This window comes from Paramisgurnus dabryanus, chromosome 7 (assembly GCF_030506205.2).
Source record: "Paramisgurnus dabryanus chromosome 7, PD_genome_1.1, whole genome shotgun sequence".
NCBI classification, from domain to species: Eukaryota; Metazoa; Chordata; class Actinopteri; order Cypriniformes; family Cobitidae; genus Paramisgurnus; species Paramisgurnus dabryanus.
Window position 1 is genome coordinate 11,815,205 of NC_133343.1, and position 17,791 is coordinate 11,832,995.

Sequence of the window (17,791 nt, forward strand, 5' to 3'; positions counted from 1 at the left end):
ATGCATATCTATGGATGTACGCACCAGTTCAGTAGGTGGCGGTAAAGAAATCTTTAAGTTGATTTGCCAACAGCCATAAAACAAGAACTGCACGCGACGGAAGTACATAGCTTTAGTGTGGATAGCGTTTTCTTCTTTTAAAGGTAAACGGGGTTTAAAACGAACTGTTTAAGATATTCTCTCTAATTATGTCAAAATTATTAATATACATAGTCTCTGGAACTTTAGCTGTAGACTACTAGAAGTTGATTTTTCATAAAGAATGTGGTTTTTGTCGGTAACGTTATATGTCTTGGGGTTTGTTTTGCGGGATGTAACGTTAACGTTACTAATTTACTCGACTTATTTAGGACGTATTCTGTTTGTATTGTTATTTTATGTATTATAACTGCAAACCTTTATTCGCTTGAATCAATAATGGTATTGAATTGGTATTGGTAAGTTAGTTGACCTGTTATAAGGCCATGTGGTTATGTTGTGCATTCTTGTTTTAGCAGCTGTTAACTGGGTGAAATGAGTTTATTCGGGACGAGCACGGGCTTTGGGTCCGGTGGAACAGGTGTTTTTGGTAGCGCTTCTACAGATAGTCATAATCCAATGAAGGTATAAGAAACACGTATGTGTTTTACATTAGCGTCTGTGCTTATTAATGCGTTTGATAATAAGATGATTTTTATAATAGGATGTTGAAGTGACATCGCCACCTGATGACAGCATAAGTTGTTTAGCTTTCAGTCCTCCTACAATGCCTGGAAACTTTCTAATTGGAGGCTCGTGGGCCAATGATGTAAGACTTTGACCACATTATTACTGTTAATTAATTATTAGTTTATATTTATTAAGTTAATATCTCATTCAGTGTTCTTATATCTGCAACATGTGTGTCTGTAGTATTCATTTAAAATGTTTTGATGGTAATTAAAGTATGTGAATAGTTATTACTCATAATGTGAAAATGTTTGATTTTATTGGAATAGCTTTTAAATGTGTTTTGTGAATCCTTTGTTTTTAACATCTGTGCATGTTTTGTTTTTTCTGAACTCAGGTGCGATGCTGGGAGGTTCAAGATAATGGTCAAACTGTCCCTAAAGCACAGCAGATGCACACAGGCCCAGTGCTGGATGTGTGCTGGAGTGATGTAAGATCATGTAGCTAATAATGATATGCTGCAGTGTCTTTGTTTCTCTAAAACTCAACTTTGCCTTTTAGAGGCAAGAAATAATCTCCCTTCTGTAGAATTGTGGAAAGACAGTGGTATTGTGAATTATTAAAATTGTATTGTCCCAGATTTTACTGGGAGGCGGGACTAGAGCAGCATTTCAAACCCGCAATTTCCCCCTTTCATATCAATACCATCTTGTTAATTTTAGTTTTTCTTGCGGAAGTTTTACGTTTCTTACAAGAAAATACACTCACCTAAAGGATTATTAGGAACACCGTACTAATACTGTGTTGGACCCACTTTCGCCTTCAGAACTGCCTTAATTCTATGTGGCATTGATTAATATATTGATAGGATAGCATCTTGCAGTTGATGGTGATTTGTGAGATGCACATCCAGGGCACGAAGCTCCCGTTCCACCACATCCCAAAGATGCTCTATTGGGTTGAGATCTGGTGACTGTGGGAGCCATTTTAGTACAGTGAACTCATTGTCATGTTCAAGAAATCAATTTGAAATGATTCAAGCTTTGTGACATGGTGCATTATCTTGCTGGAAGTAGCCATCCGAGGATGGGTACATGGTGGTCATAAAGGGATGGACATGGTCAGAAACATTGCTCAGGTAGGCCGTGGCATTTAAACGATGCCCGATTTGCACTAAGGGGCGTAAATGTGGCAAGAAAACATCCCGCACACAATTACACCACCACCAGCAGCCTGCACAGTGGTAACAAAGCATGATGGATCCATGTTCTCATTCTGTTTAAGCCAAATTCTGCTTCTACCATCTGAATGTTTAACAGAAATCGAGACTCATCAGACCAGGCAACATTTTTCCAGTCTTTAAATGTCAAATTTTGGTGAGCTTGTGCAAATTGTAGCCTCTTTCCTATTTGTAGTGGACATGAGTGGTAACTGGTGGGGTCTTCTGCTGTTGTAGCCCATCCGCCTCAAGGTTGGGCGTGTTGTGCAGGGAGCTACACTGCGACCAAAATGGTCGCATATGCGACCTTTTGAACTGCCGTTGCGACCCTAATTTTTAATGGGTCGCAAATGTGCTACCTAATGTTTTAGACAATATGCTATGATTTACTATGAGCATTTATTAAAACAGAAATGTGGATTTTAAGAATAAGTTTTATAACATGCTCTGAGCCATCAACACGTTGGCTTCATTTTGCGTGAAAGCACGTCGTGTCTCTCCCTATCAGTGTGCGTTTGCGTGCTCAGCTGTTTCTCAATGAATTATGTGCGACGTGACGCAAGCGCAGTGTCTTCCATGTTTCTGAACTTGAGCAGAGGTCTTTCTTCACTGAGGACGCGGGACCCGTATGGTTCCGGGTTTATATTTTAAATGGTCTGTCGGGTCCGGTTAGGTCCTAGTTTAATTACTTTGGGTCCCAAGTCTGATTAATGTTGTGTTTATAACCCGAGTCGATCGGAAAACGGCCATGAGCGCTAAAGCTCGAGTGCAGTTTCAGCGTGCCTTCGGTTTCTATGGTGATGGTTCTTGTTACGACCACGCGCTGCATTTGCTTTCTCACATTTTTTTAATGATCTTATTATTAATTAACCATATCTTTTCTAAAACCATATCCATATTAAGTTTGGACAGAGATTGTAGCAAAAAGCAATGCTAATGTCAAGCCAATTGCACTGAACGAGCAAAGCAATGTAAAGTTTGTCACCGCCGGGACAGCAAGTAGACTTTTAAATCTGAAATAATGAGTGGATTAAGCTTTTTAAATCGGCAAGAGAGAAATAGAAAGATAGAGCAAAAGCAGTAAAAGTGCCTATCTAATAGAAATTATTACCATTATAACATCAGTCATAACATCAGTCACATTTATAATCTATAGACCTGCACTGTCTATTAATATACTATACATAGTATTGTATTATATTGAGTTTGATAAAAGGGGTCTAATTGCTTCATATATCAGTGCAAAAACAGTAAGTGTTTTCGTGGTGCTTTGACAAACAGTGTCAGCTTTGTTAATGGCAAAGAAAGTTTGGGGTGGTTAGATTGATGAAATATAATGTGAAATTAATATTAATTTTCAATGAATCAAAGTATTGTGTTGTGTCACATTATTAGTTCTACGTCACATGTATAGTAGACCATTATTTGTCAGGGGGTAATAATTGCCCTTTTCACCGGCTACCACCACCAAGTACATTTCAGATCTGTGGGAAACACTGCAACGTTTAAGAAAACAAGGCGGCATGTGGTTTAAAAGATGGCAAGTAAAATAAAAAGCATATCTGTATGCAATACAGTTTCATTATTGTTCATTATTATCCAGAGCGCCTTAATATAACTTGAAAAAAATATGTGCGACCAAATCATATTTTGCGCCAGTAACTGAAAAAGTTGGTAGCGCAAGTGCCACCAGTGGAAAAGGTTAGTGTAGTTCCCTGGTGTTGTGGCTTCACAAATGCTTTGCTGCATAACTCTGTTGTAACGAGTGGTTATTTCAGTAACAGTTGCTCTTCTATCAGCTTGAATCAGTCGGCCCATTCTCCTCTGACCTCTAGCAGCAAGGCATTTTGGCCCACAGGAATGCCGCATACTGGATGTTTTTCCCTTTTCACACCATTCTTTGTAAACCCTAGAAATGGTTGTGCGTGAAAATCCCAGTAACTGAGCAGATTGTGAAATACTTAGACCGGCCCGTCTGTCACCAGCAACCATGCCACGCTCAAAACTGCTTAAATCCCGTTTCTATCCCATTCTGACATTCAGTTTGGAATTCAGGAGATTGTCTTGACCAGGACCACACCCCTAAATGCATTGAAGCAACTGCCATGTAATAGGTTGATTAGATAATTGCATTAATGAGCAATTGAACAGGTGTTCCTAATAATCCTTTAGATGAGTGTATGCGTGCGCGCACACACACACACATACACACAAACGTGTGTGTGATACTAGAATCATTTGTCTCATTAATCTACACCCCGTACCCCATAATGACAAAGTAACAACAGAATTTAAAAATTGTCTGTAAATTTATTAAAACTATTAAGCCTAGTCCTAGATTAAGGGCACGCTCTCAGCATACTCACTCGGACCGAACCGTACCCGAGTACGATTGTCCCCACTCCCTTGCTCGTCTGCATTCACTACACTTTTTGAACCGTACCCAAGTAGGCTTATGTCAATAAAATATGTAATTGTTTTGCAGAAAACTGTTCATTGTAATTATGAGTTTATGCCTTTTTAGGTGTGTTTGAAATAATGGGCGCTGCACAGTTCATTTGGTATATGAGGCATTTAGGGGACAGGAGGCAACACGAAAGTGATCGGAAAGCAGACCACAACGTATTAGGGATGGGTATTTTTCAGTAATATAACATTTGAATATTTAAACTCATAAAAAAATTCAATTTGAATATTAGTTTATTATAATGTTAATTATAACCTAAGTTTTTGAAGTTTTATGTATTTTTTCATTTTGACACAATTTCACAGAAGGCTTAAAAAGTATGTATGCATGCATGCATGCATGCATGCATTTATGTGTGCATGTATGCATGTGTTGTTAAAACCCCATGCGGAGCGAAGGCTTAGTCGAAGTTCTTGGTGTTTCAAGTCGGTCATTAGTATGAATTCACTACTGTTTGATACTTACAGAAATTATATTATACCAAATATTATAGCTCAAGCATAGTTTAAAGTTTGAGGACTTGACATAAAGTATGAGGGTCCAATGAATAAACGCAGGCTAAATAACAGACCGCACAGTCAGCATATTAATAGTTTCTTTATTTAGTTTGACATTTTACAAATAATGTAAGCTCACTTGATGCCTTACTGCTGACTGTTATGAACTTAATTTAACAACACTTTGCAAAGACTAAGCTATTGTTGTAGCCTACTGTTTGCTGTTAAAGATTAATCTGCAAATATCCAGTTCATTATTCACAGAGCACTATATGTTCTTTGTTTTATTCTCCATGTGTCTCGTTTAGCTCCGTATTAACAAAATAAAGTAGGCTATATAATGCAATGATGCGGAGCGCGTCTAAATAACACGTTAGCCGGTGGACAAAAATGCACAAACTGGTATTAAAACTCTAAATACTTAAATTAGTCTGCAATCTGAATAGCCAAAACAATTAAAAATGCATACAAATTTTCATGTATATTTTACGTTAAAGTCTGTAAAAGACACATTATTTGAATGGCATTTTTTCTATTTGAAGAATTACTGCAGATAAAATATTTAAATATTCGGCCATTCGTGCACATCCCTACTCTGTATATGCTTTTAAATCTCTCTCGAGGTTATTTATTCGATCGAACTCATGATGTCAAACACTGTTATCTGGGATCGTGTGTGATGCAGTAACACACCCTGGTACGCTTAAGCATAACGCACCCTGGTACAGTACGGAGCAATCGCACTAGCCAAACAAACTGTACTTTGGGGGTCAAATGTACTCTGGTATGGTATGGTTCACATAATGCGAGTACAATCTGTTTGACTTATGTTTGTGGTGTCTCAACTAAAAATACCTTCCCCTGACAGATCTATAAATAAGCCAGTGCTATAGATTTGATTTGTGTGGTAAAGCCAGAGCCCTGACTTGAACCTATTAAACATCTCTGGAAAGACCTAAAAATGGTTGTCTACCAACGCTTGAAAGGTTTTGCAAGGAATAATGGCTAAATATAGAGTTGTGCAAAGCTTGTTGCCTCATTCCCAAATAGATTCAAGGCTGTAATTGCTGCCAAAAGTCTTACAACTAAGTACTGAGTAAAGGGTCTGAATACTTGCCCAATTGTGATTTCAGGTTATTTATACATTTACAGACATTTCTAAAATTCCTCTTACACTTTGTCATTAATGGATTCTGAGTGTAGATTAATGATAATTTTTTTAACGATTGTATTATCAGGCTGCATCATAATAAAACTGAAAAAGAAAATAGGGGGCCTAAATACACTTTGAAAGCACTGTATAATGAATTTTTATACTCCCTCTTAACTGGCTTTGCTGTGGTGGTGTTTTGTTAAAACAGGATGGTAGTAAGGTATTTACAGCCTCCTGTGACAAAACCGCTAAGATGTGGGATCTGAACAGCAATCAAGCCATCCAGATAGCACAAGTAAGCAGTTAACTTTATTTGTTTACAGTTTGGATAGTGTTTCATTGTATTCTAAGTCAAAATATTTGAAGATGTGCGAAACTCCGTGTGAATAACAGAAATTATAACCTTTACTTTGGTCAGCATGAGGGCCCAATCAGGACAATTCATTGGATAAAAGCCCCGAACTACAGCTGTGTCATGACTGGCAGCTGGGACAAAACACTGAAGGTGCTGAGACCTCTATTATTCTTTACCTTAAAGCGTCATGAAACCCTGCTGTTTCAGCTCCAGTCTACCTCACTATAATTTTGAAAAATGCTACTTAAATGGGCGTGGATGTTGTGAGAAGAACGACGATGAGTGGGTGGGGCAACTGATATAAGCTAAGATTAGCAGTATTACAGAAATAATTACACTAAATATAATATTTTACACATTTACTTCAGAACTCTATCCATGTGCGATTATCCTTAGCCCCAGACACCCCTACCCGGCTAACCTGGCCGCAGGGAGCACGCATGAACACATCAAAGTGAAACGTTTCCGCATAGGATAAGAACATGCTATCTTGTAAATAGTAATGAGACAATGACGGTTATGATGTACTACAGTCATTTGCCACGTCACAGCCCGTGACGTTTACACGATATGGAGTTTAAACCCGGAAGACAAAAATATCTAATGCTAAAAATGAACCAGTTTTCTCCTAATGTTAAAATGAACAGATACTAACATTGTCTTCTATGATCTGCAACACAACTAACTTTAATATTAAAAAAATGTTGGATAGTGTTTCATGACGCTTTAAGGGCTACTCCTTTTCAAATGATGTATTTAACGCTGTTTTTATTAACACTTGGAAATCTCCCTCTTATTGTCTTTTGGGACAGTTTTGGGATACACGTTCCCCAAATCCAATGATGTCTCTGCAGATGCCAGAGAGATGTTACTGTGCAGATGTGGTAAAGTGGTTTTAAGTTCTTAATAGTTGAGGATTTATTTAGAGTTTTGCTGTCCTCAACCTGTTTTTAATTATTGTTTTTCTATTTTTTGTTTTTATTATGTTACCGTTTTTCCCAAGTCATTATTAAAGGGCATACTGACTTTACACAGTGTATCATGTAGCCAAGGTGGTGGTCAGTTGTTTAGTAATAATTTGTTGTAGTAGTAATCTTTGTGCAGTTTCTAATGTCTTAGTTTGCGCTATAATTGCACCACCTCTACTCCACCTGTCTGAAAACTCTTTGAAATCACCATGATCATTCTTAATAATGTATTCCATAATTTTGTCAAGCTTTCATCTGGCTTCCCAATCTTGACTCTTTTATAATTTATTAATCCAAAGGACATCAGCAAAATGTATACATCTTTATAAGAACTTTAAAATGATAGAAGTACTCTGCCTTGTTTGTTTTATAGGTATATCCCATGGCTGTAGTGGCCACTGCAGAACGTGGTCTTATTGTATACCAGTTGGAAAATCAGCCATCAGAGTTTCGACGTATTGATTCACCTCTGAAGCATCAGGTAAGTGTTTTTTCCCATTTAGTTCATTGCTAAATACATTTCTTTTCCAAAAAAATGTCATAATTTTTAAACCTATGCTGGCTAGGCAAAGAATTTAACTGGTAGATAAAGTAACTTAGCATGGGATAAGTTATCCTGTGTACTATACTTTATTGTTTAAAGTAGGGCTGTAACGATATATCGCATGTCCCATTAAAAAGACATGTCTAAAATCGATTCTGCATTGCAAGGCTGCGATTCTGTGTATCATGCGCAGCTTGTGCGTGTACTATGGCGTTTTGGTTAGTAGAAGTCCTTATCAATCTAAAATCATGAGTCGGAGTTGTTTATAACGTGCATTTAAAATGCAGCACTTGTTAAACAAAATCATTCAAAATATTCTTTATTATCATGAAAATACCTGAAACAATCTGAAGAACGGCGATATAAATATTCCTGTAGACATTTCCTGGAATAGGGTTTGTAATGCTACTTCTTCTGTGGCCCAATTGGAGTTTCTGCACGAGAGCGCCCTCTGGCTTTTGGATGTTGCGGCATTTCACTGTAATTCATTCAAATTCATTCATTGAGAAAAGGCGCATTTGCACGATAAATCGTTACAGCCCTAGTTTAAAGGCGGTCTAAACGAATTTGTGTGACGTCACTTCTGTTGACGTTCAAAGTGTTGGCAAACAAAATGGAGCGTATCTAACTCCTCCGCTCCCCCTCCCTTCCGTGCTTTCTGAGAGTCATGAACGTGCCCAACCCCCCCTTCCCAAATCCTTCTTGTCGTTTATTGGCTGGAACACGTTTGTTTTGTTTCATGGTGGGAGGTTTGAACACTTTGTTTTTGTTTCAGTTTGTGGAGCCTTGGCTGTCTTAGTGTGTTCTGGGGAAAGGCAGCTAGCAGATAGTGAGGAGATGTTTACTGTATGAAACAAAAATATGCTTTATTTAATGAGATGTGATATTGAGTTGTGTGATATTATGTGATATAGGAATTATGATATTTGTTGATGTTCCTGAGGTTTTGTTAATGTGACTAAAATGTTCGAAAATATTATATATATAATGTATATCGTACTTTCCGGACTATAAACGGCACATGCCGGAGTATAAGTCGCATCATTAAAAAATTTGTCATTAAGATGAAATAACATATATAAGTCACAGTGGACTATACGTCGTCGCGTTTATTTAGAAAATTATTTCACCTTTTTTTTAAAATGGAAGCTAGGGCTGTTGGAGAAGGAATTTCCCCTGCGGTGATTTTGCGTGACTCACTAGCGCTATGCGGTTTAACCGCCTTCATTTACTAAAATAAAATTATTTAAATCCAGAACAACGAGGTGCGTGTGTGTGTGTGTGTGTGTGTGTGTGTGTGTGTGTGTGTGTGTGTGTGTGACCTGATTCAGCAAAATGAGTTGCAGTGACCCAAATTTCAAAATTGAGGTTTTGGTATCAATGGAAATAGGAGATCATACGCTTTCAAATGATATCCTAGTCAAAGTCATACCCTGAATGTTTTTAAAGATATAGACAATGGCCTTTTTTCCAACTGAAAACCTAAGAAAATCGCTTTTACAGTTTTTTGCTCGTTTTTTAGATATCTTTCAAAATCCATTGCATTTTTAAAGGGATAAACTATTTATTTTATAAACTATTTTATTTGAGCAAAGACATTAATATATATATAAATGCTATTACAGTAAACCAGGTTGAAGCTCAAATTATTGTAAAGTATTTATTTGAATAAATATTTTAAAAGGCACTTTTACAAAGATTTACTAAAATCAGAAAGATTGAAGAAAAGTGCTACATTTTTGCTAGAGAGAGAAAGTGTGTGTGTGCGTGCGTGCGTGCGTGCGTGCGTGTGTGTGTGTGTGTGTAGCCTATGCAGTCATAACTTAGTGTAGGCTAGTTGACAATAATGTAAAATAAGGTAAAATAAGTTGTGTGTGTGTGTGTGTGTGTGTGTGTGTGTGTGTGTGTCTAGTTTTAGCTCGAAAGACCCCACAGATAATTTATTGCAGCAGGTTAAACTTGCAATTTTTTCGGTGTGAGCAAAAATGTGCTGTTTTTGTGTCACTTTAAATAAAAATAAGCTTGCTCACAAACCATTTCCAGAGGAGGGTGTGGTTTCAACAACACATGCTTCAGAAGAAGGAGAATCTCACATGCAGCAAGATGTCAGTTAGGGCTGTCACAATTATGACATTTGAGTGACGGTTAATTGTCCAAGAAATTGTGACGATTATGACAATTAATTGCCTGTTTTAGAATTTTGAAATTTTTTTTGTTTGTTCATAAAATTATTTTTAAGAAGGTTGCGGTCATGACAGTGTTGCGCTAAGACTAAATCAGCTTCTTTTTTTTTGTCCAGCTTCTATCGTGTATCGGCGATCTCACAGGCCCATGATAGGATGATTTCACTATGGAGCATATTGCCCCACACTAGTCTCTTTGCACACAGGGCAGTAGGGCTGGATATCGATTCAGATGTTCCAAATAGATTCGATTTCGATTCACAAGCTATCGATTTGATTGCGATTCTCGGTTTAATTTCCGGTTCTCGGTTCGGTTTTTATACACGATTCTCGATTCAACTCAATGAATATAGATTTAATACAAATACTTTATTAATAAAAAAGAAACCGTGAACAGCAGTTTACAAGTGGGTAATTGATAAAATAATTAAAAGACAACACTATCATCGTTGTCTTGCTTGTGAAATCTAAAATGCTTCCATACTTCTGACTTTTTATGTGAAGGTGGCATCAACGTCGATGAAACTGCCATTTTAAGCACTGAATAAATGAATGACAGGCTTGCCTCTCGCTCCTTGGTAACATAGCGCAAGGCAAAAAAGAGGGTGACATCTAGTGAAGACTAGTAATTAGATTAACGTTAATCTTACGTTCAATGTTTGCAGAAATACATATGAAAAAAATCGATCCTGCTCTTTTGAGAATTGATTTTGAATCGACCACATTTTAAAAAACGATTCACCACTGTTGGGACGGGCTTTGCCTGTGAGTGACGCAATCAAGGGAAGATTCTTGAGCAACGCATTTTAAAACGGGGCTTTCAATTTTTCAAATTATATCAAAACGAGTGAGTGGATTTTGACCATTTTAGGCTGGTTGTGTACACACACACTGAGGACAAATATTGGTGTTTTAACACTTAAAAAAATCAATGCTAATAATATGTGCCTTTTAATGAAGTTTTTGGCAAGTGTAACCCTGAATCTTTTGTACTTGAAATCTTTTGTGCTACAGTGGTTACTGTTCTCTAATTTTGATTAGTGTTTTTTTTCACAAAATAGTTTTTTGTTGAAGTGCTTAAAGTGTTAAAGTAAAATGGCCTGTTTAATGGCCCTTTTTTTTTTAGATTAACCAGTGTTTTCGCTTCTGCAAATACAGTTGTACACATTTATTATTATGTTTTAACTAGTGAACTTTGTTTAACAGCATCGCTGTGTGGCTATCTTTAAAGACAAGCAGAATAAGCCGACTGGTTTTGCACTGGGCAGCATTGAAGGACGAGTTGCCATTCACTACATAAACCCACCCAACCCGTGAGTCTGTGTTTAATCACCTTATATGTACCACATATAATTTGTCCAGTTTCATAATAAAATACATGATGTAACGGTAACATGTTTGTTTTCTGACCCAGAGCCAAGGACAATTTTACATTTAAGTGTCACAGGTCAAATGGAACTAACACTGCCACACCTCAAGATATTTATGCTGTGAGTGTTCTCTCTTTTGTGCAGAAGCATTTATATTTAAAATCAAGTTAATTGCTTAGACATTTAGTGCAGTCTTAATTGGGCTAGTGTTGTTATCCCAAAGATCTTATTTGTTAATGTTACTGTACTCTCTTACTGTAAGCTAACTGAAAAAAAAAGATTTTGTTTCTGCTCTGTCTGTTATTTTGTCAGGCTATTCTGAATTATTTATTTCTATTTTAGGTGAATGCTATCTCCTTTCACCCCGTCCATGGTACTTTGGCGACAGTAGGCTCTGATGGCCGCTTCAGTTTCTGGGATAAAGATGCTCGCACTAAGCTGAAGACCTCTGAGCAATTAGATCAACCAATAACAGCTTGTTGCTTCAATAACAATGGGAACATATTTGCTTATGCTTCCAGCTATGACTGGTCTAAGGTACAATCTCACTACATTTGACAATCTCACTACCACAGTTGTTTTTAGAGTCAATGTCTATATCTGATTAACCCCTGTAGGGAAGGAGTTGGGCATTAATTCAATTAAAGCAATTAAATGGTGTGGCTAGGTAATGTCTTTTAAACTTCGAAAGAATGAATGCAAGTTATTTGAGATTGTGAGTTTTTAAAGCATTGATTCACCCGAAAATAAAAATTTGCAGTTGCTCACCCTTAAGCCATCAAAGATGTTGGTTACATTGTTTTTTCAGTAAAACAGTAAACAAGTTCTTTATAAATCACCAAGGACACCAAAATGCTGTGTTTAGAGTAAGGTGAGTGTAGGATTGGGATAAAACTGTATCCGGTGAGATTTCGTTTGTATCCCTTATAGCATGGATCACCAAACTAAGGCCCACGGGCCGCCTCAGGCCCGCCACCCCCCCTTTGACCGGCCCCCCAGCCCCTCTGCCCCCCACTACTTGAACCGGCCCTATAAGGCAATTTTATTTTTGTAATTGTTCTTTGGAAAGTAATAACATGTTCGCATCTGGTATTTTGTTGATTTTTTTTAAGTTAAAAAATTATTATATTTAGTTATAAAATTACCTATATTTTCCAAATTTTCGTCAACCGACATGCTTGTGATCAAGCAGTAACAGACAACGCACATACAGATCACTGTCCAGAACTGGCAGTGTTCAGGACAGCAAAATGGCTAACATTAAACAAAAAGTTGATAAGAGAGTGCAGAGTTTTAAAAGAAGAGTGGACCAACGATTATTTTTTGTTCAGTGTAAGGACCGCAGTTTGTATTATATATAAAGAAAGTGTGGCAGTTTTCAAAGAATATAATCTGTGTCGTCATCACGAAACCCGCAACAAAGAGTATGCTAGCTAGCGAAGGCAAGCAAGAGAAGACAGGAGTCGAAGGATGAAAGGCGTAATGGCTGCACAAAAGAATGTATTCCTTAGTCAAACTCAGGTAAACCAGGCTGCTGTCCGAGCTAGCTATAAGAGCTGCAATTTTTTTTTTTTTTTACTATTCATAACATTCTCCAATGATTTGTTAAAAATGTAATTAGATTTTTTATTACAAATTTGGTCAATAATTTGGATAATGTATGCTATAAAGGACCTATTTTTTTTTACGATTCTTTAAAATGAATATTTTTACATAAGTCATTACTAGTTTGTGAATCATACATTTCTAGTTACACTGTTCCCTTGCCAACGAGGACATCACAAACTTTTTGCATAGGTTATTTACTGTATTGTTTGCACGGACTGTATTTGCAATGAAATAGAGCGCAGACATTTTTTATATGCAGCCATAATTTAGCAGTTACAACTGCCACGTTTAGTTTAGGTCATGGTTTCAGTCATCTGTACCTTTGCTTGTTGCTTTAGAAGAAAAAGCTGATGGACAGAGTAGGAACGAACGCGGTAGGAGATTGCGAATGAAGAGGGTCGCACTCTCTATTACTTCTCCCACAGCATACACCGAACAAAAGCCTATAAAATAATATAGCCTTATTGGTTTTAGCGTTCCAAAATTTTGCCTGCAGTTTCATTTTTAATCCATTATAAATCTACTGTGTAATCAGATGATGTCTGCACTGTTTCACTTTGACTGTAACACTCTTCCATTCAAAATCTTGCATTAAGCAGGTGTGTGTTCTGCCGTAGGTTACACCTGTAATCTTGTATTAATGTCATGTGCATGTTTTTGTCTCTAGTGGAAGCAAGTATTTATCTTTCTGTTTTTATCCTCCTCACTTGTCTTTTCTGTTGTTTGTGTAAAACAGGGACATGAATACTACAATCCCCAGAAAAAGAATTACATCTTTTTGAGGAATGCAGCTGAGGAACTGAAGCCTCGAAATAAGAAATGGTGAGAGAGGAATATCCATTACCATGGGGACAGTGTCTTTCACCAGGCAAGGGCGGGGGCAGGTGTGCTGCCTTCCTGGTGTTGAACTTTCTGTGCAAGTGGGACTCTTTCTGAGGTCTTTTGTGTTTATAATGCATTAATTAGAGGGAGGCTGGTTGTGTTTGCTCTAAGTAACCTTTGGATCACTATTATTTTTTTAATATAAACTTACATTTCTAAAATGGTGTATAGAAGAAAACTTGGCTTCAGTTAAAATTAAATGTTAAGATTAAAGCTGCAAGCAGCGATGAAAGAGCCCTCGCACCCATGGCCACCGCCAGCCGATGGCCTTAGGAAAGCGGTGAACAGTGGGGGACATGCATTTAGGTGGCAGCAGGAGGCGCAATAACGAAAACTAAATAGTGCACATAAATGCCTTCGGTCCTATAGTCTTATTAAAAATTAATTAGAGCACATATTGAACACTGTTTGTTTAAGCTAATGTAAAACATGCATTTTCATAATGCCAGGAGGAGGTGCTTTGACTGTAACTGAATATTGCCATGTTGATGTGTTCAGTCCAGTTTAGCATCTATAATGTCTCAGCATCATGTTCACCCCTTTTGTTGTCAATCGCATGAATCCCCTAGGAGGAGTATTTAAAAGTCCACCGCATGCTATTGTAAGGCTTTAATATGCCTGAAAATGAAAGTAAGGTTTGACACATTGCCATGGGAACAGCTTTGGAGATATCAAAATTGCAATTTAGCATCTACAATGTCTCTGCATCATGTTGACCACTTCTGGTGTCAATCGCATTAATTCCCTAGGAGGAGTATTTAAAAGTTTACCGCATACAACTGTAAGGCATAAATATGCCTGAAAATGAAAGTAAAGCTTGATGCGTTGCCATGGAAACAGCATTTGAGAAATCAAAAATCTGTTCGCAATTTAGCATCTACAATGTGTCTGCATCATGTTCACCACATTTGGTGAACTAAAGAGACATGCCTTTGTCTGACCTTTTTGTCAACACATAACTGTTGTCGGCTATTAAGTGTGTGTGCCAAACTTAAGGTTAATCTAAGCATGCCAAGAGCCTTAAATATGCCTGAAATAAAAGTAAATTTTGACGCCATGCTCAAAAACCCGTTCGCAGTTTAGCTAGTCCAATGTCTCACCATCATGTTGACAAAGTCTGGGGTCAATCGCATTAATCCCCTAGTGGGAGTATTTAAAAGTTTACCGCATGCTACTGTCAAAATATTAAACTTTATGACTTTCACCCTTCCTGGTGTCTGTTGGTGGCGCTATGTCCGGGATTTACAATAGGCACATTGATGCGATCAGAATCTTCGGCCGAACAAACATCCCACGTGTCTTTACAATAAGAAATGGTTTGCCTTAGATATAAGACCCTTCCTGTTTCTCTGATTTCGCAAAATTTTCTCACCTTGCCATGTCAACAGTGTTCGAGATATAAAAATGTTCACTACGTTTGGTGTCAATCCCAAAATTCCCCAGGAGGAGTATTTAAAAGTTCAGTGCATTCAAATGTCCAAAAATCAGCATAAAATCCAAAATGGTCGACTTCCCGTTGGGCGGAGCTAATGACTGTAAATTAGTCAAAAAAATTAGACTGTAAAAAGTAATTTGTTTTGATGAGAGCAATGTACTTACCACATTTCAGGATTGTAGGTAAAGCTAATTGCACGTTTTAGATGAAAGGGGGTGCTAGAGAGCCGCTACAGAGCCACGCCCTTGTCTGAGCTTTAGCCACGCTTAATGGTTGACAACGCTGATGTGTGTTGTCTGCCATGTGGTGTTTGTGTTTTTCTAAGCACGCCAAGAGCTTTAAATATGGCTAAAAATAAGAGTAAAGTTTGACACATTGCCATGGGAACAGAATTTGAGATGTCAAAAATCCCTTCGCAATTTAGCATCTACAATGTCTCTGCATCATGTTGACCGCTTCTGGTGTCAATTGCATTAATTCCCTAGGAGGAGTATTTAAAAGTTCACCGCATGCAACTGTAAGGCATAAAATGCCTGAAAATTAAAGTTTGATAGGTTGCCATGGGAACAGCGTTTGAGAGATTAAAAATCTGTTTGCAATTTAGCATCTACAATGTCTCTGCATCATGTTCACCACATTTGGTGTCATTCGCATGAATATCCTAGGAGGAGTATCCTAATGGCCGACGACTCTTGACATCTCTGCCAAATTTCAAGAGTTTTCGAGTGTGTTAAGGCACCCAAATTGCCCACAATGTAAAAAAAATCTAGAAAAAAAAATAGTGCTTTGCACCTTTCGGTGCTGGCCATTCCAGCCTGCTCCTCTGTGCTCAGGCCCTAATAATATTCCTAAGGAAAACAAACTAATTATAAAAATAAAAACAATAAATTATAAGGAAATCAATAGGGCTTCACAACATTTGGTGCAGGCCCTTCTGGACTTACACTCTCGTAGTCATTAGGGAACCATTTTAATTGCCATAAAGCACCTACATCGCACCTGTGTAGAACCATATTGTGCTATATCACCCCCGTATGGTTCTTCATAGGTAATCGTTAGGGAACCATTATAAGTGCCATATAGCACCTGTGTAGAACCATATTGTGCTATATAGAACCATATCTATTCATAGGCCATTCTGGCTCGGTGCTCGGGCCCTAATAATAAATTTGAGGGAAAACAATAGGGCTTTGCATTTTTCGGTGCAGGCCAAATTCACAAATTCTGACCTACTGCTCGGTGCAGGCCAAATTCACAAATTCTGACCTACTGCTTGGTGCACGGGCCCTAATTATGATTGTGTGTAAAGTGAATGGTAGTAAATCATTTGTTTACTGGTGGAAAAATAGCTGCCATATTTTTTAAGGGGTTACTTTCGACAACTTTTTCCCATTATTAACCTTTTTGTTTCCAGTGCTTTAGGTAGTGATTGTACTGTATAAGAATTTACCAAATATATATTGATAATCACAAATGTGGAGAGACTGGAATTGGCTACAGAGCAATGCACTGCAAAAAAATGACTTTTTTTACTTGGTATGTTTGTCTTGTTTTCAGTAGAAATTTCATATAATCAAAATGTATTTTCTTGATGAGCAAATGACCTAAGGAAATAAGTCTAGTTTTTAGACAAAACATATCAAATTTAAGTGAATTTGTGCTTAAAACAAGCAAAAAAAAATCTGCCAATGGAATAAGCTTGCTTGTTTTAAGCACAAATTCACTTAAATGTTACTGAAAACAAGACAAACATACTAAGTAAGAAAGTCATTTTTTGCAGTGTGTCATAAAATAAAGATTTTATAAATGTTAAGCATCATGCTCCTCTGAATCGTGTACACAAAGTATTTGAAAAAATACTGTATTGACTGACACCTGGCCCTCCTGTCTTTAGATCCATCAAGCTTCATCATTTGGAAGACCTGCATTAGTGCGTGTATATATGGGATAAAGACAGAAACACCTTCATTTGACTTGCACCTGGACCAATGGCAATGCAACTTTTATGGACCAATGAGAAGGGCCCAACTGCTTAAGTAATGTTTGTGAGATGTGGCTTTTGAGACATGCTTCAGATTTAAGACAAGTAATTCTACTTTCTATATCAGTATTCTTGGTGTAAATTGATGTGCAATTTTCTTTCATCATGAAGGTCTTTTATTTTTAATAATACCTTTCAAGAAGAAAATGCATTTTCATCTCAATTTTGCTTTGTCTGCATGTTGTAGAATCGGATTGTGTAACCAACAATAAATCTGTCTAAAGCTTTGTCTGCATTTTGACATTTATCTTCTTTTATCTTATTCTCCTTCAGGCCAAAAATTTTATATTTACAAAAGTATAGATGAATATTGGCCATAAAGGTGATTGCTCTCATATATACACAAAATGTTCACACATACACTGGTTACTAGGCAGATTTTCTATAAAATATCATTATAACTGTGTAGTAAGGCTTCTGG

The 17,791-nt window shown here is 37.3% G+C and overlaps 1 protein-coding gene across 3 annotated transcripts; it reads left to right on the plus strand.

Annotated features, from left to right (window-relative positions):
• On the plus strand, positions 1-17,597 carry rae1 (ribonucleic acid export 1). Of its 3 annotated transcripts, XM_065239994.2 has the most exons (13): positions 1-143; positions 495-603; positions 683-787; positions 1,046-1,138; positions 6,193-6,279; positions 6,403-6,489; positions 7,152-7,223; positions 7,681-7,788; positions 11,241-11,347; positions 11,449-11,524; positions 11,747-11,941; positions 13,749-13,834; positions 17,224-17,597. In XM_065239994.2, coding segments are annotated over exons 2-13 (1,107 nt in total). In that variant the 5' UTR covers positions 1-143; positions 495-513; the 3' UTR covers positions 17,225-17,597. The 3 variants fall into 3 exon arrangements, with proteins under 3 accessions (XP_065096066.1, XP_065096064.1, XP_065096065.1); XM_065239992.2 differs by lacking the exon at positions 17,224-17,597 and having other exon boundaries at positions 13,749-13,838; XM_065239993.1 differs by lacking the exon at positions 17,224-17,597 and having other exon boundaries at positions 9-143; positions 498-603; positions 13,749-13,838.
• The last annotated feature ends 194 nt before the right edge of the window (positions 17,598-17,791 follow it).

Bases quoted from the DNA above. Each gene is read 5' to 3' on its own strand.
- rae1 (XM_065239992.2), top strand. From the start codon at position 514: ATGAGTTTATTCGGGACGAGCACGGGCTTTGGGTCCGGTGGAACAGGT. The intron at 1,139-6,192 runs GTAAGATCATGT...TTGTTAAAACAG, and splicing joins TGGATGTGTGCTGGAGTGAT to GATGGTAGTAAGGTATTTAC. The intron at 6,280-6,402 runs GTAAGCAGTTAA...TACTTTGGTCAG, and splicing joins AAGCCATCCAGATAGCACAA to CATGAGGGCCCAATCAGGAC.